Source organism: Erpetoichthys calabaricus, chromosome 16 (assembly GCF_900747795.2).
Source record: "Erpetoichthys calabaricus chromosome 16, fErpCal1.3, whole genome shotgun sequence".
NCBI lineage: Eukaryota > Metazoa > Chordata > Cladistia > Polypteriformes > Polypteridae > Erpetoichthys > Erpetoichthys calabaricus.
This window is the reverse complement of record NC_041409.2, coordinates 35,112,650-35,137,982: the sequence shown is the minus strand read 5'-3', so window position 1 is coordinate 35,137,982 and position 25,333 is coordinate 35,112,650. Positions and strand designations below refer to the sequence as shown.

The following is a 25,333-nucleotide window of genomic DNA, read 5'->3' as shown; positions in this document are numbered from 1 at the left end:
AAGTATTTTAGAGTACCCAAAATGAAAGATAACAGGGATGATAATTTTTGTTCTTAACACAATTTGTCTTATATACATCAATTAAAGTTATTTAAATTAAATGAAGTTTGGCAATAAGATTAATACCTGAGAGAAAATAATTTAATTGAATTTGATATTAGCTGGTGGAGAATAACTCTGTTTTGACCTTGCTCATTTAAAAAAAGTGAAGTATATGCAATTGATGCTGAGAAAGGCTAAACGCTAACCAGAAAAAAAGCAAGGAAATTATATTCATGTTTAAATTTACTTGCATATTTATACAGTAAAGTGAAATTCTTACTTTTACGTTTCCACAAAGACTAGTTGACAGTGGCAAGATACCAGAAACAGACAATGAATACAGCAACATTAATTAACCATCTGGTGTTTTTGTTTGTAGTGTTTACCCCTATCACCAAATACTTCATTTAATTTGATTAAGCACAAAGTTATACACACATTTTATTTACTACATACAAGAACTTGCTTTCACGAAACACATACTTTGATCATTTATACATCTTAACACTGCCAACAACTCAGCAAAAGCTAAGCAAAGCATCCACCTCAAACTTTTGATAGTTTACTGTTTGAGAGTTAACATATAAGGTAAACTACATAAGTGTAGAGATCCTCACAACAGCCAAGAATATGCGTCACATTCTTCATTACAGGCTTCATTTTCAGAGTATGAAATTACCTTCATGCAGAGAACAGTCTTCGTATGCCCCTCCAAGGTACGCAGCAGTAAGCCACTATTAGCATCTCGAACACTGATGGTACTATCATAAGATCCCACTAGCAGAATTTTACGAGCTCCTTCCTGAGCGGAGGATATGCAGCTCACAGCCCGAGGTGAGTGGCACTCAAATACATCCATCTGCTTGTTTGACTAAGTGAAAATAACAGTTTAAAAATGAGTTAGTTAAAGTTTAATATAATCAAGGCACACAATAATTCAACTGGCAAGAAGTACCAGCACCTGCACTGAAAGAAACGCTTTAATTTTACCGTGTTCTTACACTACTACACCTCTAGATCATGCTTCTCTGGAATGCACAAGCTATTTTGTTAATTTTAGGTAACATTTAACGCTAGAATTACCAAAGCCTACGATAAAACTTGTAATCCCAGCCCACCTTAAATCTGTTCACACCTCTCCCTCAGTGTCTTTTGTGTTGTAAATGTGTCGATCAACACAAGCAGCAAGCAGCCTGCTATCACATCCCCCCACCAACGCAGAAAGTTCTCTCAGCTCAAGTCTGTTTACCTGAGTGTGAGTTGCCGGGAGTTGTACCGGGTAAATACTATATCGTTATTTGGAATACATGCATTTCATGTGTGTTCTGTGTCTACAACTATCTATGTAAAAATATTGTTAAAACAGAAACGTTTTTCATGTTTTAGTAATAATTAACAAAATGTAGACATTTGTAAAATGTATATATGTGTGAAGCCTGAAGTCCAAATATCAAATAAACCACTTTCACAAAAGGTACAAGTATAACAAAACAAGTGCACTTTTATTCAAGAATAAAACTGCAGAAAAAGAACTTGCGTTAGGGTGCGACATTGATATGCTCTTAATACAACCGCTTTGGTGGCGCGACGGTAAGAACTGCTGACTGGTAATCAAAAGGTAGCCGGTTCGATCTCCGTTTTGAGACGTGAACTGCTCTTATTCTTACCATTATAGAATAAAACATACATTTGATTTGAGTCTGTAACAGCCGGTGTAAATGTATGGTACTTGTAAAGGTTAGCATTTATTTATTTTTTATTCAGTTTTATTCTCTCAATCACATTCACGCTCGCCCCGATCTGATACTGCTGTTTTCAAATAAAGACGTGCTACAGCAGAGGTGAACTCAGATAAGGATGAGGGTTCTACATCGGAGAAAGAGAACAGAAGCCCTTCCCGCAAGACACATCCACTCACATAAGAACAACGCAGCTGCACCAGGCGTAAAGGCGAAAGATGGCACCGTTTGGATGCAGCAACAGATTGGGCATCAGTCTGCCCCTTTCCTTCAACGAAACACCACAGCTTAAAGAGCTTGCCAAGGTATTGTGCAAAGTCCTGTTTGTGGGTTATGTTTTGTGATGGTCCCATGTATGTTACTTATATAAAAGCCAGATCAAATATTATTATCTTGATTTATTTACTTATCTTCCTACAGCATAGTCACAAGTAAACTGCAGAGCTTCCTCGGTTTGATCGACACAGGCATGCTCACAAAGTATACATGTACTCTGTCGCACCTACGCAACAGTGTTTTATCTTATTCAGGAAAAGATCCCAGTCGCCCCATGGGAGAAAGACTTTCCAAGACTAAGGTCATAAAGCTTATGAAACTTTTTCTGGACAAAGGCAGAATCATAACAACAGTTGCGTGGAGCTTCCACTTGCAGCTGAAGTCACCTAGTATGACCAAGAATTTTTAAGTACTATATATAGTTAAAAAGCGTATTTAAGAAATACCAAAGAAGTAACATCTCAAACATGTTTTTGTTCTCAATTGTACTTTTTTCTTCCAAGCATTTGTTTTCATGTGGTATAACGGGTTCACGGTTTCACAAAAGGTGGCTAGTTTTAAATAACTAATCTCGCCACAAGAAACTTTTAGCTTCAAACGGATGCGGGAATGTGTGTGTGAGTGTGTTCCACTCCACAGTTAATTGGGGAACTGGCTGGCTGTGCCACATACACAGGCGGAAGCGGGTGGCTCAATCAGGCACCTCAGTGATGCCGCAGAGGGATTGGCTCCTCGTACCACAGGTGGCGCAGTGGTAGTGCTGCTGCTTTGCAGTAAGGAGACTGTGGAAGATTGTGGGTTCGCTTCTTGGTTCCTCCCTGTGTGGATAGCGCTTTGAGTACTGAGAAAAGCGCTATATAAATGTAATGAATTATTATTATTATTTTATTATTACCCATACTCAATTAGAGAGGGATAGTTTAAAAGGAGCCTGCATGGGGCAGAGAGGGGAGAAACAAAAAATGAAACAAAACACCAATCGGAAGGAAGAGAAAATAAAGGAGGTTAAAGGAAGGAAAGTGAAGGTAGGAGATGGAGTGAGCCAGGGTGTGTGAATGAGAGCGAGAAGGCAGGCAGCCGGGAGAAAGTCCCTAGGGAGAGCATGCAGCTGACAGTCAGGGGCTGAAGGAGGCCACTTCAGTTGTGTGATTCAGGAGCTGTAGTGATTGAGGTTCTGCTCAGTTGGAAAGACTGCATGTAAGGCCGGGAGAAAGGCAGTGGGAGCTGCATGGGTATGTTTCCTGAAGGTGGCGCAACAGACTGCGGGGTCGCGTGCCTGACAGTGGGAGTCAGAGACTCGGCATGGTGCACTGCCGGGGCCACAAACGGCATCAGGGGCTTGAGCCTAGTGCAGTAGTTCAGCTGAATTGCCAATTAGGCACCTCCTTGGCTTCAAGGACCCATTTAGGGTTAAAGTAAGGAGACATGTTTAAAGGTTTGCATTTTAACTTTTACAGATAACTTGTTTTTATGGAATTCTTTAATACAGCTTGAGCACTGTATTTTGTTTTGAACACTGTTTTGATTATTTTAATAAAAGCAATGACGCACTTGTGCACCTTCAAATGCAAATGCAATCAGCCAATTACCTCTTTGCACCTTCAGAGGCAGCACAGGTTTGCAGCCACATGCACCCACACCAGTGGGGCCTGAGCCATATTGTTTTTACTTGAAAACTCATGCACTGCTACAGAACCCTAACTTGCTTCTCCACAGTGAGTGAGTTTTAAGCAAATACACCTATTACTCTTTCTCATTTGTGTGCATTGGTAAATATTAGAGACAGAGTGCAGCAGAGTACATGACTAGTTGTTCCCGTGCCACTGCATGCTACTGTGCATAGCAAGAATACGTTGGATTTTTTTTTCACAGTAGTGTGAATGAGAGGGAATGCGAGTACTATGGAGTGCAAGAGTATGAAGCATCCATGCTGCAGTGACTGAAACAGATGGGAGATAGGCCAATTTTGCACAATATTAAAAAAAAAAAAATACAAAAGTCACTCTTTACCATACCAATTGAAATTGTTGCACTTTTGCCACCAGTCATCATTAAGTTGAATTCGTTGTACATTAAAATTATGTAATATTAACTATATTAACAAGAAGCACTACAATAGAGAATAATTTTAAGCATAATATTAAACACATACCTTTAAATTGAAAGCTACTACGGTTCCATTGGCCAGACCTGCAAAAAGCATCCGCCAGCGATTATGCAAGCATAGCACTCTGTCCAACAGACAAAATTCATCTCTGAACTCCTTGGTCTAAAAACAATTATATAAAAAAAAAAAGGTTTATTCTCATAAATCAATGTTTTTGTTTATGATTAAAGTGCCCAATTGCTACTAATGACAGAATGCCACCATTCCAAATCTACTTTGCTGGCAATATTAAAAGTTCACCTCTATGAGTTGAGCCTTAGTGCTAAAGGTACATAAATAATTCCACCATGGTTCCTACAAGACAGCTTCTAGCAGAAAATTCACTTGAGACAACCCAACACTTGAACCATAGATTGAACTATAGCCGAGACCACTCATATGTTTGAATTCTCTTCACTTTAAGTACGACTACTTTTTTTCTAAAAGTTTCTTGTAGAAAAGTGAGCAATGTACAATCACACAGCAGTTGAAATTGGCAATAAGAAAAAATAGTACTGGCCAATATGTGTCAATTACAATAGCGGCTGCTTATCAGAACAGCACTGCTTTCTAGCAATTAAGTATACTGACAGAAAGTGGACTATTGTGCTGCAATTTCAAAAAAGATACACTAATGTTCAAAAGTTTGAAATCAATCAGACATTTTCATGTTTTTGACAGAAATTTATACTCTTTAATCAGGGTACCCTTAATTTAATTTTAAAAGATAGCCAAGACATAAATAATGTTAAAATTGCTGCTTCTTCAAAAAATGACTGATTTATAGCTTATTTTGCACATAAGTGGAAGGTACTGGCATTCCTCAAGTTCAATTCTGTGTCCAAAATTGTCCAGAATAAAACAGTTTACGCAAGAAACATGTAGTCTATTGTTGTTTTGTGAAATTAAGGCAATCTTAATATAATATATATAATCTATCTTAATATAAATATAAGACTGCCAAAAACAATAAATTTCATAAAGAGGTTGTCCATTACTGTCTTGACAGAGCAAGCTGGATTTAACCACAACAGAAAAAGAAGTGGAAAATCCAGACACCAAACTTCAACAAAGGATAAAGTACATTAGTGTATGTAGTTTTCTACAACAGTGAAAAGATGACTCTGGGATATTGGCATTAAAGGCATAGATCTGAAACTGGCAAATAAAAAGAAAATGTTAAAAATCAGCAAAAGTCCAGAATCATCCAGAAATCCAACATCTAATTTCTGTTTATTATTATTTTTTTTTTGTCTATTTTAACCTCTTCATTTCACTGTTGCAGATGACACTGGTATTTGGGATGTGCCATTTAAGGAAACAGCTAACTAAGGACCTTTAAGGCATCTGTTTCTCAAACTACATAAATCTGATTATCTGAAAAGCAAGGTTTAGGCAAAAAGCACTATCACAGACTCAGACTAGTGGAGAGTCCATCAGTGTAGCAGTAACAAAAAAAGCCTGCATTTAGTATGGTCTTCCTTAATCTGCTCATCTCGTCCACCTCACAATGTTGAAAACATCATCTGGGCCCCTCTTAGACCACCAGCATTAACCTGTAAAGGTACTAGATTCTTGCATGAGCAAAACTTGGAAAAATACATGTGATCTTTTTTATTAAACTACTAACATTTTTAAAAGAAATGCTACTCTTTACATTAATGTTCAAAATAATTAAATACACGTATCAATTATTTTACAGAAAATAAACAAATTAATCGAGCATTACCTTAACATTGTAACAGCGGACGGTGTGGTCACTGGAACCAGTGTAGAGTTGTATAGGCCTTCGTGATATTTGTACTACACACAGACAATTTACTTTACTGCTGTGTCCCTCAAAGACAGCAATGCACTTGCGAGTCTGAAAGCACCACAGATGAAGAAAAAAATGTTTTTTCATTATAGACCTACAGGTTTTATAGCAAGGGTTTGAGGATACTAGGGAGTAGTGAAACAAGGAATTTACTGTTTCATGCAGACAGACAGACAGACAGACAGACAGACAGACAGACAGACAGACAGACAGACAGACAGACAGACAGGGGCCATCACAATCTAATCCTGTGATCATAAAAGAGTAATCTTTGTTAAGCACCAACTCAATTTTTTTTCTTATTGTTTTTAGAAGTATGATGCAGCTTCTGCCCATACCAAAAAGGTCCATATAGGTATACACAACATTTCAAGAATGTCAGACATTTAGACTTTTGGTGACAGTATAGATTCAAGGACCATGGGACTCAATTATAACATTGCTATTCTTAGATACTAAAGCCAAAAAAAAAAAAAAAACAGAAACACTAAAAGTACTGAAAACATTGAAAATTGTGAATTGTTTGTCCTCCATCCTAATGGGCAGATAATTGAAAAAAATGCTAAAAATTTGATTTCTAAATTAATTATTCTTTTAAAGTTGGAAAAAAACTTATTTTTTTGATGATGCCTAACACAGAAATGGTTTGAAATGAGGACATTTGAAGTCATTCAATGAGAAAGGTGTGTTAGACAGATTCAAAACATCTCCTAAGCCAGCCAGTTTTTAAAAACTTCACACTTAACTAATAGTTATGTCTATTTTTGATAAGTGGTTGTATACAGCACTCACAATTAGGTTAAAGACACGGGCAGTTTTGTCACCAGAGCAGGTGTAAAGAAGTCCACTATGTATCTGCATGGCATTCACAGCACCTTGGTGCCCTTCAAATGAACCTTCAGTTGGTTCATCTTCCTCTCCAGGCTCAGAAGAAACCTCTGGAAATAAAAGGACAACATTTAGTACATTATATAATTGTCCTTTAAATTTCTAATAGAAGATATTTATTTATAAATAATTATATATATACAGTGGAACCTCGAGATACGATCACCTCTGTATATGAGAAATTCAAAATACGAGGAAAGTATGAGCGAAAAATTCAGATCTAAATGCGAGCATTGGCTCACGTAACGAGCCACGAGCCAGGCTGTGGGTATAGCTCTCAGCTTAGCGATGGGGCGTGGTAGCAGTTGCGAGCCGCGATCTGCGGTGTCTGCGTTTCTCACTTAAGTGCACAGGTGGGAAACTGCCCACATCCATGATTGTTCCTGTGGCTGATGGGCTGCAGCTGCCATGTCCTCCCCGCATATATAGAGAAGCGCGAGCCGGTTAAGGGGGAGAAGAAGTAAAAGAAAAGAGAGGAGAGAAAACGGAGGTTCAGGCAGGCAGGCAGGCAGGCAGTGCGGGAGAGCGAGCGAGTGCAGGCTCGCGTGTAGCTGAACAGTGAGCTGAACAGGCGAGCCAAACAGCTGAAGCAGGACGGTGTAGAGAAGGTCAGCTGCATTAAGAGTGTCTCTCCTGTTGCACAGCCCGCAGGTGAGACGCAAACAGAGAAGAAGCACCGGGGATTGTCATCTGTTTTTTAAAGACTGCATCCTTTTGACGTTTTAACCTCGTGTTAAAGGATTGTTATTCTTGTGTATTTTAAACCTCCACTTCACAACTGTTTTAAGGATTATTTATTTAAAGATTTATTGAATGCTCTACTGCACTTTGGACACCTGTTTTGATTCTTTTAATAATCAGTTGTATTATTTACCAGTGTTATTTACTAAAGGTAGACTACAGTATATATAATTTATCAGTGTTATTTGTTAGGAAAATTGATTTTTATGTTAATATATTTGGGGTGCGGAACGGATTAACTGGATTCCCATTATTTTCAATGGGGAAGTTTGTTCTAGATACGAGAAATTCGCTATACAAGCTCAGTGCTGGAACGAATTAAACTCGTATCTAGAGGTTCCACTGTGTGTATATATATATATATATATATATATATATATATATATATATATTCATTCTAATAACTGCATTTAAGGCACACCAATATGAACTACAAAGAAAAATAAAGCAGAGATACTTTTGAACTGAGTGCTCTATAAGTTAATGCTCACACACAAATAGCTTACGGGACACATTTAGAACTCAAACACTTTCAAACCCATTTAAGTACTGAATGCCAGCCTGCTCTGGTGGAGTTGCTAACACTATGCCTATGAACAGGGGATGCACTCAGCCAGAACTATTTTTGGCCATTTTTTTTTTTTGACATCTGGAATAAAGCTAGTAATGTAAATCTGCATAACCAAATATCCAGTAGTAAATTAACACTCAACACTTCTCTTTATATATACACTTATAAGGATTTAATATAATATCATAAACGTTCATTTAATATTGGCGATTTTGCTGTAAAAATATACAAGTAGGCACAGTGTGAGTAACAGGACAAATACCATTTTGTTAACTTTAGTTGAAATACTAAATAACAATTTCAGACTGACTAGAGTAGAAAAAATAACACTTACCAGATGAGTTTTTTGATCCTTTAGCTGATGACACAGAGCTCTGTGTTTCCCTGAAAAATTTGGGAAATATATCTTTTAAAACCTCATAGAGAATATTACCTTCTAATTGAGACTACTGCAATACCATCAAAAGTTTTCATGTTCTGGAATATGTACAAAGGAAACATCTTGGAAACTGATAAGGATGAGTGTAACAATTTTAATTAGTTCTAACTAAATTGTCAAAATTACATGAAAATGAAGCCTGATAATTAAAGGCTATAACTATCATACAGATTGTTAAACATGGAAATGGAATTCTCGACAAAAAAAATCAATGTTGTTTGACAAAGACAGTACAAAACAATCATGAAACTTTAAGTAGTCAAACTTGTAAACTGATGTTAACTCACTTAAGGATGGCTTAAAATAAAGTTATGTTTCATCCCATTTGGGTTTTGGCATCACCCACATAAAATTTGTACCAGAAATTGAGAAGTTTAGCAAAACAAAGGACAAAATGTAAATTAAATCAGTAATTACAGTCAAGTGATGAATACTCAGGATTCATAAGTTCTCCTGTTACAAAGACAAACAACTAGGTTATGCTCATCAACAACAAAATGTTAAAATTTGGAAAAAAAAATTCAACAACCTACAAACTTAAAATTATTAAAAGATACAATCTGATAAATCCTTTTCAGGTTTGTAGCTAAACTACATCTAATATTTCTAATATAAAACCAGATGAGTCATGTTTATTAAATTTCCATCTTTTTGTATTTCAGTGTTGCTGTATTTTTTAAGGCAATTCTCACATTTGAAAATTGAAAACAAAACCTATAAGTACGAGACCTAATTAAGCAAGTTTGCCCAGTCAATTTAACACAAAAGTGAAATAAATATAAGCTGGTTGGGAAAAAGTGCTTTTAAATACTTTCCATATTCCTTAATTAATAATAGAGGCATACCAAAATTATCCATCTGCACACAAAAAAAAAAATAATTCCTTTAATCACTACTTACACTGCTTTGGTGAGGCCCACAGTAGAGGCCATTAGCTCGCTGGTAGAACTCACTTCATCACAGCCTAATTTCTGGTTTTCATCCCTGCTGTCAGAAGCTGAAATAGATGCTTTGTTGCTATTTAACATACTATTGGGGTTGTCCTCTCCAGAGCCAGAGGAGTTTAAATCTACTACTTCAAGCTTTGCAGGTGGGAGCTCTATCATTTCAAGGGAGGAATCACTATCACTGCTTCCCTGTTGTTCAATTTCTGAACCAGGAGTCAGCTTGGGTTCCTCCTGCAGTTGAGCAAAGCAGCTGGATGTACTCACTTTTGAGTCTTTGACATTTTTCTTTCCTCCTTTAGACTTCCGTTTGGGCCGACTTATATCACTATCCTGTTCAGTGTCACTGTTATTTTGTCTTTCATTGGCTTTATGAAGGTCTTTTTTCTTTTTTAATTTCTTGATCCGTTTTCCAGATCTGCTTTCTATAGTCAAAGGAATTTCAGTATGTACTAGTTGTAAATCGGAGTTTTTCCTAGGTAGATCCTTTAAATCTTTTTTCTGTTGGATGTTGTTTTTTTCTTGGTTGGCAAAAGGACTGGTGTTAACTGGAAGAGGTATATCCTGCATTTTCTCCACATTATCTTTTGGTTTACTCCAACCTGGACTTGTAGATACTGGGCTCCTTTTGTTCCAATTTAAGTTCAATGCTAAAGATTCACCTTCATTCCCAGCAAGTGACACAGTATGAACTATCTTTGGATATACTGAGACTTTTGCTTCTGGATTATCTAGAGAGTGAGAGAGAGAGAGAAACACATACAAAAAATCTGTGAATTGGAATAAAAGTCAATCATGATAACTCAAATGTGAATGGGCAGATGTGTCCATTTATTTTTAGGTGTACTGATCACTGGACCTGTCAATCAGCTTCAGCAAATGCTTAATTTAACACCTGGACAAGAAGCTTGACATTTTAAATGCAGTTTTTTTATTGTGTGTCAGGAAAACAAAACAAACAGTCCACATTAGCATTAGATTACACTGCAAAACAGTGAAGAATACATTATAAATTGTTAAAAAATTTAACTATGGAGGCACAATGATGAACACTACTGCCTTAAGGATCCTATGCTCAAATCCCAGGGCTGATCATTGTCTATGGGAAATTTCCATGGTCTCCCGAAGTCCATGCGAGATTTCCTCGAACATTACCAAAGACATCTGTGTTAAGGTCGGTGGTAATTCCAGAATGGTCAGTTAGAGTTTGCTCAAAATGCCACCAGAACATGTACATAAATGGAATACCTTCAATGGGAAAATAAACTGTTGTATTTAACAACAATGATTATAATATTGCTCTGGCTTAACAAGTTAATTTATGGCATACAGTACCTTTCACTGACAGGGAAACAGCAGACAGAACCTCGGTTGTGTTTTGAAGATTACTGTTTGATTCTATGCCTGGCTCTTGCTTAAAATAACGTTGTTGGGAAGTTGAAGCAGCGCCAGATATATCACTGTATAGGGAGGAAGGAGTGGCACCTGGGGAAAGCAATGATGCACAGGGGTTTTGCTGGAGATGTTCTGTGGAGGTGGGAATGGTATCCATAACTGCAGGACTCAAAAACATGGATGGTAGTGTAGTTGCCAAAGGAGCATCCAATTGATTTCTACATTCTAAAAATGGTTCTGGACCATCATAGTTTTCTGCAATGCAAAATTAAAATATATTAAATGCATAAAGAGGACACACATGCAATCAGGTTTTACAGTCTGCTAAGGGCAACTGATGAAAAATTTGAGCTATCATTTGTTTTTATTGACTAGTTGGTTACTATCCATTAATGCATGGATCCAAGATTACTGCTTTAAAGAGACATCACAGTGGCATGGCCACAAGATATGAGGAGGCAGGGTCATGCGGACAATGTGCAATAGCACTCTTGTATGACCATGACTGCCATGAATGTCAACTGCATTGATCTATTCTTAGAAATATTTGCTATTTTGCTGATACGTTTATCAGCTTAGTTATTTTGAGCACTTTCTGGTTTTGTGATTCTGTCTGTGTCTTTTGTTCTTGTCTGTTTTGCCAATCTTTTTCTTTATTTTCAAAACTGTTGCATTTGTATCCATTGGAGGAGTTACCCTCTCTTACTGTCAGTGAAGAGTTTCATGTGTGAAGCAAACTCTACTTAGGGCTATTACTTAACTGCCAGGCTACTATGAAGCTGCATTAGTCAGTGCTCACATTATACCAATATCATCAGTTATCCTGTGATATCCCAGGGCTGTACATGAAAGGATGACTGGCAATTCCACATATTCATGTGTGCATGTGTGATAGTGGGACTTGTGATATACTGTATAACCACTTTGCCCAGAGCTGGGTAAAGTCTTCAGATAGGAAAGGTTTCAGCATCTTATAACTCTACATTGGATAAAGCAGGTCTAAGAATATTAACACCAGAGAAACAGTTTATTAAAAAAAGGCAGCACCAATGTTATTGTTGGGATTTTTATCTGCTCTTTTAGAGCACTATCAGTACAGATTTATGATTTTACCCAGTCCTGATGGCTTCCAAGCTTATAATTTTTACCATGCATAAGCATTTTTTCCATCTTAATCTATTCTATACCACACATTGCCTGCCTCTGACAGATAAAAAAACAATCATTTTTAATGTGCATCTCTTATATGTTAAACTCTCATATTTTCCTCTATTTCTCTTTATAACAGTTACCTGAATTGTGCTCTTACACTGTTCAACTGTTGGAGACAATCTGGGATATTTGGCAGTGGGTTCATACAGCTAGATGGTATCACAGGAGTGAGTGTAGCTGGGTTCAGTGGCACTGAAGTTTGGTACACTGTGGTCGTTTTAAATCCTAACTCCAGTAAACTATATGACCAAATGCATGTCTTCAAATCTTCCTGTGCTTCAAATGAAATGTATGCAAACAATTGTAATGTATCCTAACCTAATTTATTACCTTACATTGTAAACTATATGACCAAATGCATGTCTTCAAATCTTCCTGTGCTTCAAATGAAAAAATGTATGCAAACAATTGTACTGTATCCTAACCTAATTTATTACCTTACATTGTAGTATATCTGGCTGATGACTTTATCTCAAAAATGCTGCTGCCACAGTATTTCTACAGGCTTTCTTTACCCAGAATCAACACCTGAAACTTAAACAAATGCTGCTGCAGAGTGTCAGCATTAAGAAATGATAATGTAGGAACCGAACTAGCAAAAAGATACAAAAGAAAAAGAAGGAATTCAAAATATAATTAAATAACCATTTATAATGAATAAATCCCTAAAAATATTTAAAATGATTGCATGCTCTCCTTGCCTTGTAATCCTTGAAGGACTGCTATCCTTTTACTTCTTAACGTGCCCATTTCCACCGTCATCTGAAGATAAAAAGCCAACATTAAGTTTTTGTTTTTTTTACACAAATGTCTCATGTGAACAAGGAAAAACTAATGGCCACTAAAATAAACATGAGTACGTGCCTAGGCCTGTTCGCATCTGTAATTTCAAATATTTAATATATTTGATTACTGATTTAAGATTAATGATGAATGAGTAATATGCATAAGAAAATATACAGGGAACAAATACACAAAAATACATTCAATAATTTTTACAGAGTAAACGATATTAAAATTTTAGGAAAAGCAACCCCACAAGTATAACAGACGCATAAACCATTCAAACCAATAATAGTAAAAAAAAATAAATAAATTTTATTAAGCTAAATGAAATCTGACACTTGATTATAAATGAATAAAAAGTTAAAGAAAAGCTTAATATACATATCGAAAGAAACAAATCAATTATTATGATGTGCCTCCTACAGTATATAGCTTTATACTTGTGAGATTAGTCGTTCTTCAAAAAGAATTTTATATAAAAATGCTAAAATATGTTTCTTTCACCTCTCTTTTTCATTTTATGTTAATTTCCACTGTATTCTCTTCTACTTTTTTTAGTATGTTTAATACAACTATGAAAGAACACAATGTCTGCTAAACCATGATTCTGAATTTAAACTGGAAAGATAGATTCACTGAAAAATGCAACAGTTCCCTATTGATGAATGAATCTTCCTTCTGGGATTCTAATTAGTTACCTTATAATTATGTAAAAAAAATTTCATCATGTTACAGTGTTCATTGCTTTGTAAAATTAGCTGCATTGTAGTTGCTATTTAAAATAAATTTGACTAATTAGAAGTATCTTTTGCACCACTACGTTTGGCATTTACATGATATCTGGGAATAGGCCTATTGTTTTTATGGAGTAAGTTTAAGTCTTTATTGACTGGAAAGATTAATGATGAGGACTACTGCAAAACTCAGTTACATGAAGCAAAAAAATAATAATCTTAAAACAAAAAATAAACACATTTGGTTCTCTACCAGACATTATTTTCCACTGTAATTTCACTTTCCTATTCACATCCAAACTGCTTCTTTGCCATGTCACCTATTAAGTGAACTTTTGATTCCTAAAATGTTTCTAACACTAGACAGCATCATATCAGAAGTGTTTGGCTGACACATTGAAAACTAGCACAACCATTCAAACTGAGAAATTCTCTGTTCTCAGCTGCTTCATCAGGCATTACTTACCAAACATTGTCTAGGTATGCTCATCTAAAAATCCTAGCTAATGTGGGCTTTACAGAAATGTTTTGGGTTGTTTTTTCACGAATGCTCATATTAACAAGTGACACTCAATCCAAGCTAACCTGAAGGATCATGAACTGAATTATTAAGTGACATGAATTTGTCAGTTAATGTATATGATTTTTTTCACCAAAATGTCAAACTGAAACATTCCAAAATGCTAGTCAAACGCTCTGATGAGGCCACATTTGTGCCATACAGTAAGCCACAGTCTGTACAGACAATATCCAAAAAAAAAAATTATAATATAATTAAAGCACTTTTCAGAAGTCTTTGATTTAAACCAATTTGACACATTCTTTTAACAGACAATGCATTACACTAATACATTTTACAAAACATCTTTTACTGAGAGAAATTAGTTAAATAGTATAGAAGCAGTATTTCAATAAAGGAACATTCAAATTTTAAACTGGTACCTGCTGTTTCAGCATTAGTAGACGTTGCACTTCTATGTAAGCATGTTGAAGGGCAGCTCTAGCTTGAAGCAAATTGCTGTCAACTCCTTCAAGTGATTTAGTGAGTTCCTCTTCCTTAAGTGAGATATTTAACAACTGCTCTACTTGTGACCGCTCTGAAACCAGACATACACAGTAAAAAACTAAATCAAACTTGTACTTGAAAGGCAGGCAGACTACAGTTCTGGAAAAAACTACACTCTTCTTCAATTTTGTGATTTTATTAATCCGGATGTATATCATAATTGTGTTATCACTACCTTATATAAACAGAAAAATCTAACATCAGGTGACAAATAAAACAACAGATTTCAATATGCTGTTATTTTTTTTTTCAAAAAGTAAACAAATATTTGGAAATCATGTTGGAAAAAATAAGTACACCCTATAATTTATTAACATTTAGGATGCCATGGTCATACAATAGTCATCTTTCATGTAATGCACACACGTAATTAAAAATTTGAATAATAGTGGTGTTTATATAATAAATGTTTTCAACAAATATTGTTTCATAAACTGTATAAAGAAATAGAAAGACCACATTCAAGGATCAGTTATTTTTTTTCCCCAAGAATAATGACATCCTACAAACTATACCAGGAAAATGAGCCTTAGCTTAACATATACCATATTACCATATACTTATTTGCAGCAATATAATCAAAATGCCCACACAAGCAGTACAGAAAAAGGTATTTGAAAAGCATTTACAGATTTTTCAAAACAATCAACAAAGTAATTTTAGCAGAATTCTACTGGATTCAGGATGTACACCTTGAAAATAAGGGGAAAGTAGGAACAAATGTCCAAGTAATTACATTAGAACAAAGACCCGGATCACAATTAACAGTAAAATCCCTGATGCCTAAGAAAAAATTTGTAATGTGGGGCCACCTTAAATTCCTTCACACCTCATCATCAGTGTCTTTGTTGTGCAAATGTGCCAAGGCAGCTGAAGTCAAGTCAGATGCAAAATTCTGAGCTTAAGTTCTTTATCTGGGAGTTAGGTGTCTGGAATTATATAGAGTAAATAGTATATTGTAAATTGGAATACATACATTCATTTCATGTGTGTTCCGTGTCTAAACTTTTTTCATGTTATAGTAATAATGACAAAATGCTGACATGAAGTGTATAATGTGTGAAGACTGAAGTCCAAATATCAAATAAAACACTTTCACAAAAGTTATAAAGAACAAGTGTGCTTTTATTCAAGAATATAACCGAAGAAAAAGAAATCATTCAATTTACATGTTGCTGTCAATGTGTAAAAATCAAAGCCCAAATATCAATCAACACAAAGTACATGTGTACTGGTGCAGAGGTAAAAACTGTTGTCTCATAATCAAGAGGCTGTGAGTTCGAGCCTGGGTATTCCCTGCTTTTACCATTTTGAGGAATGAGCTTCTATTACTATTACTGTTATACAATAAAAACATACATTTGATTTGAGTCTGTAACAACCAGGGTCAATTTTTTCCACATGTAAAAGATATCATTGAAGGGATCTAAGCAGACACCCAAACACTAGTGAATCATGTCTTCTTGGTATCTTGTTGTCACTTGAATTTTTTTAATTCAGTTTTAATCATGAATAAAACGAATTGTCAAAGTAGGCTAACAGCGAAGCCAAATCTCATTTTCTAAATAACTATGAGATTAGTTCTTACAGTTCTTGTATGACTGTAGCTGTGAGTAAAAAGATCATGCCAATTCTTTCCATCAGTGGTTCCCAAACTTGGTCCTGGGAACCCACTGTGACTGCAGGTTTTTGTTCCGAATTGGAATCCTACTTTCTAGTTTCTGTGTTTTGGGTCAATACAGAAATTTCAAAACTTAATATAGTAAATTTTTAATAAAATGCAGTAAGCAGATTTGTGGGAATAATGTTTTATTAACCTTTTAAAAATATATTAATCCTGCATTTCATTCTGCTTTTCCAGGTGTTCTGGTTAGTTAATCCATTGTTGACTAATCTGTGCATCTAATGCTGAAGTAATTTTTGTCTTTCATCATTTTACTGTTGCTTGCCTGGGTGTCTACTCTGCTTGTTTTAATTATAATTACTGGGATACAATGAGGAGAGCAAACTACACAGAAAAGGGCAAAATAACAGGAAAACACCAAAAAAGCTATAACAAAAATAGAAAATTTCTGAATGTCTTATAGATGTAATAATGATACTGCTGTGATTTTCCAAATGCAGAATAAGGGAAAAGAAAAAAGGTCATCTAATTAAATAAGATCAGTTATTACCACTAATTGTGAATCTGGTTTGGGAACCACTGCTTTACATGATTCATAAGGAATTACTCACCTGTGACGAATGATTAAGAATGTAATTGGGTTATTTTTTGTTATCACAAGCCACAATGGAATTATTGTTGATGCATTTAAACAACCTATGGCAGCACAGTGCATTGTTTCAATTAAGGTAACTCTGCTATACATTCTAAGCGTTAATCTCTCATGCAGCGGATTTTTTTAAGCCTGCAAAATAACAGCATTTTTCAAATTGTAAGTATGGCATTTAAGAATTAAACCTGCACTGATGTTTCTATGTATATACTCTTTCCTGTTATTTCTATTAAGCTTATACACAACGGGAACAACAGCGCAATTTAGTCTAAAAGCTACATGGTCCAGGATTTCAAACCAGACAAACACAAAAAAAGTAATTACTAAGCCTCTACGAGGACAATAAAAACACAGCATATTTTATTGGTGACTCCATCCACCAGAACACAGCCAGTTTAATGTGCATCAGGGTTATGAGGGAAGAACCATGAGCTGCCCACCTGGAGCAAGTTTCTCACATAACCTAAACAGCTGATCGGCTGCTGGAGAAGGCAGGTAATGACTATCTGGTTGTAGCTCATGTTGGAATGAATGATACTGATAATACAAATGTATATGCCTTGCAAAACAGAACCTGAGATAACCTGGATACCAAATAAAGGCTAAAAGCAAGTCAGTAATTGTTTCTGAGATTCATCAACACCAGGAAAAAGGCTACAAGAACAGAATTTAATATGCAACTATAATGAATAAATTAAGGCATGAGGTGAAAAAGGTTTTAGTTTTCTCACAAGAATAAATTCAACCAGTTTTACTGATACAGTGGTCTCCAATTTCTTTTCATGTTTCACTCATGAAATTTACAGAACGGTTTTTTATATGGAGTATGCATTTTATTCTGTCCTCTCTATATACAATAAATTATCTGTAAGTTTTTTGACTTTATGAAGAAAACTATCCTGAAAATGCTAAACAGCACCAAAGAACTGACCAACACCATAAATAACAGAACAGTGTCCATTTCTGTCAAGGTTAAATTATGGTAGTTTAAGTTAATGATCAATAAAAACAGTCAATTGCTTATTAAGTATCAAAGTTTACAATCATAACTTAAAAGCACTTTATTCTAAAAAAAATTCATCATAAAGCCTGCTCAATCAAAAACATGAATGCTTTCACAATTAGACAAAGTGAATGATTACCTTTTTTTAATTTGATTTTTCTCCTCTTGGAAGTTATTTCCAAATTTGGAATTTCAGGTGTTGGAGCATCCTAAAAGTGATTTTTACAATTTTAGCAAAAGGAAAAAAAAATAAAGTACACAAAGCCCAATCCTCTAAAAATTACTCACAAACTGTAAATATACTGTTTAAGTACGAAAACTACATAAAATCTTTTAATTTTAGTACGATAATCTTATTGTGCATTTTGTTGGTCTTCTCTGTAACAGACCTGCAGCCAACATGATAAATACTGTCAGGATATACTCATAACAAACCTAGTTTTGATAAAAGATATGGAAAACACTTTCATTTTATGATATTATTCAGATTTTGCATAAATAGCAAGGAATTTACTGAACCTATATTAGATACATTGTTATCAGCACCATTAGCTTTTTCAGCATACACAAGTAAAATGTGATTTAAAACCATGACAGACTTATTCAGACTTACAGTGCCAGCTCTACGCTTTTTCCCAAGTCCTTGGTTATCATTCTGTTCAGCCCCAGAAGTGCAGCTACTATCTCCCTCCATTGAGTCTTGGCCTTGTGTTGCATTGTTGCTATCCTCTTCAACGGCAGAGACCTGTCCAGGCTGATACTGCTCAGCTGGCATGTTGTTCAGTTCCTTTTTAATGAAAGGCAAATCCTGCAATCCAGGACTGGAACTCTCTCTTTCGGTCAAGTGTACAGGGCTCCTTGTAGGTGCATTTTCACTGTGGACTAAATCAGAGTTTTTTTTTTTTTTTTTTCTCAAATTATTTACTTGTTACAATACCATTATAAAGCAGTGTTTTTTTTTCGAATAGAAGGTTCATTACCATCATTCTTATGATCACTGGCTTGACGGCCACTAAAAAGGTTATAAATGCTGCCAGCTCTATCTGTTGCCATACTGCTTTCTGATAGACTTCGCTTTCGTGAAGATGCTGGAGCTGTGTCGGAGATCCCTTCCCACTGGAAGCCTTCCAAAGATGACAATTCAAGTTCAGGTTCAGGTTCTTCTGAACACAGATCATTGAGATCTTGTTGAACAGGTGGCACCATTTCAATACCAAATCTTAACAAGGAAGAGATAAATATAATCAGGTAAATTACAGCACAAATCTTGAACATGTTAATTTTTCTTGTGCTATAATCATAAAACTTAACAAGAGTGAACAGGATTCTCCCAGAACCAACAAAGGGTAGAGGATATTAATAAACTAATCGGCTTTTTATGACTCCTACAATTGACCCTGTTCGATTAGTATCTTTGAATTCTCTTTTTTTATTCCAGTATTTGGAAACACACCAGCTCCTTTCACACAGATTAACATAGCTCACAGAAATGACAACTCCACAGTACACAACAGATTTCATAGATCTGTTAAGACATCTAAATTAAGACTGATGTAAAGGGCAGTTGTGAAAAATATGGGACACCTGGTCACTAGAAACAGATTATAATAGGTATCTTAATTAATCAGATCCTCTTCTGTCGTCTTCATAGTTGCTTCTTGCAACCAAATATATTTTATACAAATGTATATCTGACTTTGGACAACAAATAATGCTAAAAGAAAAAATGAAAGCAACAAAAACACATTTTATAATAAAAGGAAATAACGTATATTTTTACCTTTCTGTGGCTTTACAAAAAAAAGTATGGAAATCATCTTTTTCTTTTCAGCAGAACACACTTTGTGGGCACTTGTGAAATTTTGGTCCAGCGAAATAATCTAAACATATGGCAGGCACCAAGCAAAACACTACCTCAATAGCATCTTGCCGATAGTTCGGCTGATTTCAAGGTATACTTTAAAAATATCTAGCAGGCAAATCCAAGATTAAAAACTAGGATGTTTTAACAAAAATGTAAGTTTTATTTACTAATTATCCTTTAGTGCAGTATAAAGCAAGTTAGGCAAGTTTCTTGCACTTGTGCCTGTCTGCAAGAAGTTTTTTTCCTTCAACTTTAATGTACTGTAAGCTATTTTTTCTGTTTCTTGAACCATATTAAAGATGTCGTCCTCTACTTGCTTACAACCATTATTTTCCAACCTTGAGGATGCTTTTGTCCTCTTTTCAGTATTAAAATGTGTGTATGGCCTCACTGTATACCTCTCAATCTGTCTTTAGCTATAATAGTTATTTTTACAAAATGTATTTAACACCTAGAGAAACGAGGTGGGGGGGGGGGGGGGGGGGGGATGATTTGGGAAGACTCTGACCTTGGCAATCCTTTGCCTTGCTCTTGCTTCTTCCTGCTTACTTGCTGGTAAACCTGATCCCAGTCCACATTACGACGACCTCCAGATGAGCTGATAAGTTGACGAAGTGTTGGCTTTAGCACAGATTCTTTCTCTGATTCACTTTTTCTGTGGCCACTAATGTTACGAATACGCCGTGCAATGTTTAAATTGGGTTCATGAGTGCCAGCTTTGTTCTTACTTGTAATGTGGCGTGTTAAATCTCTCCTTAGTGAGGCAGGCAGCTCCAGCTTATTCAAATCTGACGCAATAGGACCAACAGGGTTCAGGGAAGCAGCTTGCTGGAAATCTCTGTCAGCTACATGGTCCAGTTCTTGAATGGAGCTTTCACTGGAGGCATTGGTGTTTCTCATTTCACTATTTTTGTCTTCCAGTGAAGCCATATCTGAAATTCCAGAGTTCTCAGGTGCTTCGTTTGTGGTGGCAGAACTCAAAGAAGGCACAAATGGGGAAGGGGATACAGCCTTTGAATTAGCTAATGATACAGCACATTCTGGGGAAACAACAAAATGCATGCCGGGGCTTTTATTATTTGTAATTAAAGATTCTTTCAAAGAATCTGTAAATATTTCTTCATTTTTATTTTTAGTTGCATATATGCTTGTTTCAGTGGTGTTGTCTATGCATGTTTCCCTTGTTTCAGGGGGTAATGGTGTGGACGCAATTGCTGGAACTTCTACTGAAGGTGCAGCCAATATATTCCTCACATTACCAGATGAAAGAACCTCTTTTGCTTTTAGAAGCATTTCCTTTAAGCTGTTGTCTTGATCTTGTGATCTATTTAGCAGTGACTTATAGTTTAGTGTACGTTGTATGTTGAAATTTCCCTGGTTTGCTTCCTGATTTACAGCTTTAAGGCTGAGGATACGCTCTTTAAAGTTAAAATTTGAAGATTTTTCCCACTCTGAATTAGCTTTGTTTGACATATCCCTTGATTGAAGATCTTTCATAAATGGACTCTGTGATGCCTGAACTGTGGTACTGTTTTCATTTTTGCTTGAAGATATTTGCTGTTTATGATGATTTTTTTGTTCATAAACATTTGACAATGGAAAGGCATTGCAGTCCAGATTCACTGAAGGCTCCTCACAAGCTGTGGCTGAAAGAGTTTCTCTCAAGTCACTAGAATCTCGTCTTAATGAGGAATCTGATGGCAGAGAGGGTGTCTGTGTGTTTGCACAGAATTCATCATTTTTTTTTACTATGATTCACTTCAACTGATGTTTCCTGTGCTTTAGCTGGAGGATATGGTGCCCACCGATGCATTTTATCCCTAGTAGTATTACTGGAGCTCCTCACATTGCTTTTGCCATTGCTGCTGAAATGGAAACTTGCAGCATTTGGAATATTGTCATGAGTGAAATCAAAACAGTTGCTTTCATTTTCTTGATTAGGCCCCTGACAGCCATCTCTCCAACCCCAAGAATATTGCCCTCTCTGATAATTTGTATTCTTTTTTGTGTGTTCTCTTTGATGAGGAAAGCTAGAGAAATTCCAGCTGTCTGACCCCCAAGTTCCAGAAACATCACTGGAATTCCAGCTATGCAAGTTGCCTGATCCTTTTTGTGGCCAACCAGAGTTTCTTCCATTGGACCAGCTAGATTGTTTTGAATTGGTATGCCAGTGTCCATAGTGATCAGAATTCTGAAACTTCCAATTCGAAGAAGCTCCATCTTGGTTCCACCTTGAAGAACTCCTGCTTCCTCCACTGTGAGTTTTTGGATTGTGACTGAAAGAAGAATGTGGGTGATTGCCCTGATGATCTGATGGATAGGAATTTCTTTCCCATGCCCAATCTCTGGGCTGTGTCTGATGAAAATCTGCTCTTCTAGTTTGACTATAATTAAACCTCTCTGCTGGCCTGTTTTGGAGGTTTTTTGCCTCTTGCTCTGCATTCCTTCTACGAAGTTCTTCTTCTTTCCTGCAGAATAGATTAGAAAAAGAATTTGAGACAAAGAGTTATTACTTCCATAAAAACAAGAAAGATGATGCAGGTGTTGAGACAAATAAAAGCAAGAGAGACATGATGCCAAAACAAAAACTGACGCACATACAAACTTTTTGACTTTATGTACTTCACATTTTCACTTAAAAGTATAATTAAGCCTTTTGAAAGTCAAAAATGTTCAGCTATTTGGAGGTCTAAAGATTGTGAGCATTGCATAGCACTGTTAAAAGAAATTATAGCAGATACTATTTTACATCAAATTTGATTTTGAAAACCCATCCCTCTCAATTGGAGGAAAAACTAGAATAAAACTTGCGTTATCACATATCCGTAAAAAAAAGAAATTTCCTTAAACCAATTGCGTCATTCTTATGCTGTTCTGAAATTATTTCACATTCATCCTACTAAAGCACTGTCATAATGGTATTCAAATATTTATCTGAGACAAATTCAAATAATATTATAGGACAACACATTCAATATTGGTAAAAAAAAAATTCTCTCGATATTTTCTGAGACAGACTTTCACAATAACAATCATTTGATGGTATTTTGCATCCTTTAAAAACATGTTTGAAAAAGTCTTATTGATCTAGGCTGGTTTTGTTAATAGGATAATAATTGTAGCTTACTAATGAGATTAAAGGAAACTGAAGTAAAATGAAAAAAAAAAAAATAAAAATCACCAGTCAAAGTATTACTGAAATCAAACAGTGCAAGTATGAGTAAAACATTACAAAGTGGACTACAGAATTTTCACAAAAAAACAACAAATCTATTATAATGACAGCATTTTAAATAGACACTTTCCCGTAATGTAAACAAGACATGAATCCAAAGGGAATTAAAATACTAAACATAACTGAACAACAGGGCACGAACATTTCAGTGTAAATAAACAAACTACTCTGCTGTAAGGCGAATTGTAAAGCATACAAGCAAGAACAAAAATCTAACATTTTGTATGCTATTTTGTAAAAATCCAAAGTTCTGTCAAACACTGCACAGAAAACAACTACAGCATTTGTAAACAAGTTTGATCATATTTTATTTTTTTTTACACACAAAGATATCAGGAAAAAAATAACAATTGTAAAATACTACTGATGAAACTTCAGGTTATGTGACAGAAACACCAGTCTGTCCCCAGCATCTGGCTTCAGAGCAGCACAGTTACATGTTACAACATTTCCTCAGCTGCTGAAAGCCCTCTCAGAAGGGGCTGCTTGAGACAGGGCTACAACAAGTACTTTTTTTGCAAGCTTCACCAATTTTAGGAAATGTACTTTTTGTGTTTTCCACCCCTCAAGTGGATTTACATCACTGTCTACCTTAGGTATCATCAAGTAGTTCTTGATCTCCTTTTCAATGACAAAGTGCAGAGACTCACCTTCTCTTAACTCCTATGTTTTTTTAAGTTGTTGCCAAAAGACTTTTTTTTCTTTTTCACCCAACTGTGGTCATTTCAGTTGTATACACTGGTTCAAATAGAACGGGTGGGATTTATGGGCAGACACAGCGTGTCCGTTTTGCTTCATCATTGCTTTAATATTGTCATTATTGTACATACTTTATACATGAGTCTGGGTGGGATGGAGCAGGGCGAAGAGGTAGGCATCAGTGCAAGTATTTTAAACAATGAAAGAAAAAAAGTGCGTTGGAATCAAGGACCCCCAACCAAGACGGCTTGCAAAATAATGCTTCTTATGGACATAAAAAATAATCCATTTGAACGAATTATGTGCCTGACACCTACAGGGCTCCGTACTTCTAGGAGTGCCGACCATACACACCTTATGCACTCACTTTGCACATGTATAATAGTCTATCCTGTTAGGTTACAAGTGAATGAGTGGACTTTCAAGGCATGTTTTTGATTGTTTTATACAAAGTGAGTGACATACTCAATAATTTCAGCTTGCACAATATCAATAAAACAACAATTAAGATATTATCATAGACAATACATCTCGCATACACCCACCAACATATTTAGACTACATTGTTTTCAATAACTGTAAGTTATCAAATCTGCCAAGCCCAAAAAAGTAATGGGAAAAGGTTACATATCTGCTCTCACTTTGTTGTTTTTTTTCTTTAAATATAGAAAAATGAGTTATGATATTTTAATGTTTACAAATGAAACATTTACCATGCATGCAATGATTTAATATTGCAGAGGACATGGACGACCACATCTAAATTCTAATAGAATATAGTGTACCCTGTACACTAACTAACATTTGAGGAAAATAATAATCCTTAACTTCTAACTTTTGAGTTGCCTGTTGAATAACTTGCACTCGAATATTGATTATTCCAAATTATACAGGTTGCTAACTGCGACAGAGAGAGAGGTATTAATGGAAAACTGCTCTGATTAAAGCTATAACAGAATCTTTATCACCCTCCATAAAATTTGAAAATGACCATTTTCGGTCGATGTGCTGATAAAAAGTATGTTTTTTTTTTCATTACTTTTTTACTTGACAGGTCATGTGATGTTCAACTACAAATAAAGAACACAAAGTAAAATAAAAACACTACAATACATACATACATATATATATATATATATATATATATATATATATATATATATATATATATATATATATATACACACATATATATATATATATATATATATATATACATATACACATATATATACATACTAGCAAAATACCCGCGCTTCGCAGCGGAGAAGTAGTGTGTTAAAGAGGTTATGAAAAAAAAAGGAAACATTTTAAAAATAACGTAACATGATTGTCAATGTAATTGTGTTGTCATTGTTATGAGTGTTGCTGTGTTTTATATATATAAAATACACACACACATATAAACATATATATACATATACACATATATATATATACATATCTACATATATATATATA

At 35.4% G+C, this 25,333-nt stretch overlaps 1 protein-coding gene across 2 annotated transcripts in view; it reads right to left on the bottom strand.

The window, feature by feature from the left end:
- The window catches only part of LOC114666984 (zinc finger protein 106-like), an 88,808-nt gene that overhangs the window by 15,904 nt on the left and 47,571 nt on the right, over positions 1–25,333 (bottom strand). The window contains exons 1-13 of one of the 2 annotated variants that reach the window (XM_051920063.1): positions 20,447–21,676; positions 19,055–19,293; positions 18,688–18,956; positions 18,214–18,283; positions 14,672–14,826; positions 12,911–12,971; positions 10,938–11,252; positions 9,559–10,333; positions 8,554–8,603; positions 6,812–6,957; positions 5,933–6,067; positions 4,210–4,326; positions 722–913 (exon numbers count right to left, since the gene is read on the bottom strand). In XM_051920063.1, the coding sequence (XP_051776023.1) occupies positions 722–913; positions 4,210–4,326; positions 5,933–6,067; positions 6,812–6,957; positions 8,554–8,603; positions 9,559–10,333; positions 10,938–11,252; positions 12,911–12,971; positions 14,672–14,826; positions 18,214–18,283; positions 18,688–18,956; positions 19,055–19,293; positions 20,447–21,435 (3,513 nt within the window). In that variant the 5' untranslated portion in view covers positions 21,436–21,676. Of the gene's footprint in view, positions 1–721; positions 914–4,209; positions 4,327–5,932; positions 6,068–6,811; positions 6,958–8,553; positions 8,604–9,558; positions 10,334–10,937; positions 11,253–12,910; positions 12,972–14,671; positions 14,827–18,213; positions 18,284–18,687; positions 18,957–19,054; positions 19,294–20,446; positions 21,677–25,333 lie in introns of those variants that run through there. The other variant, XM_051920064.1, reaches the window with a different exon arrangement.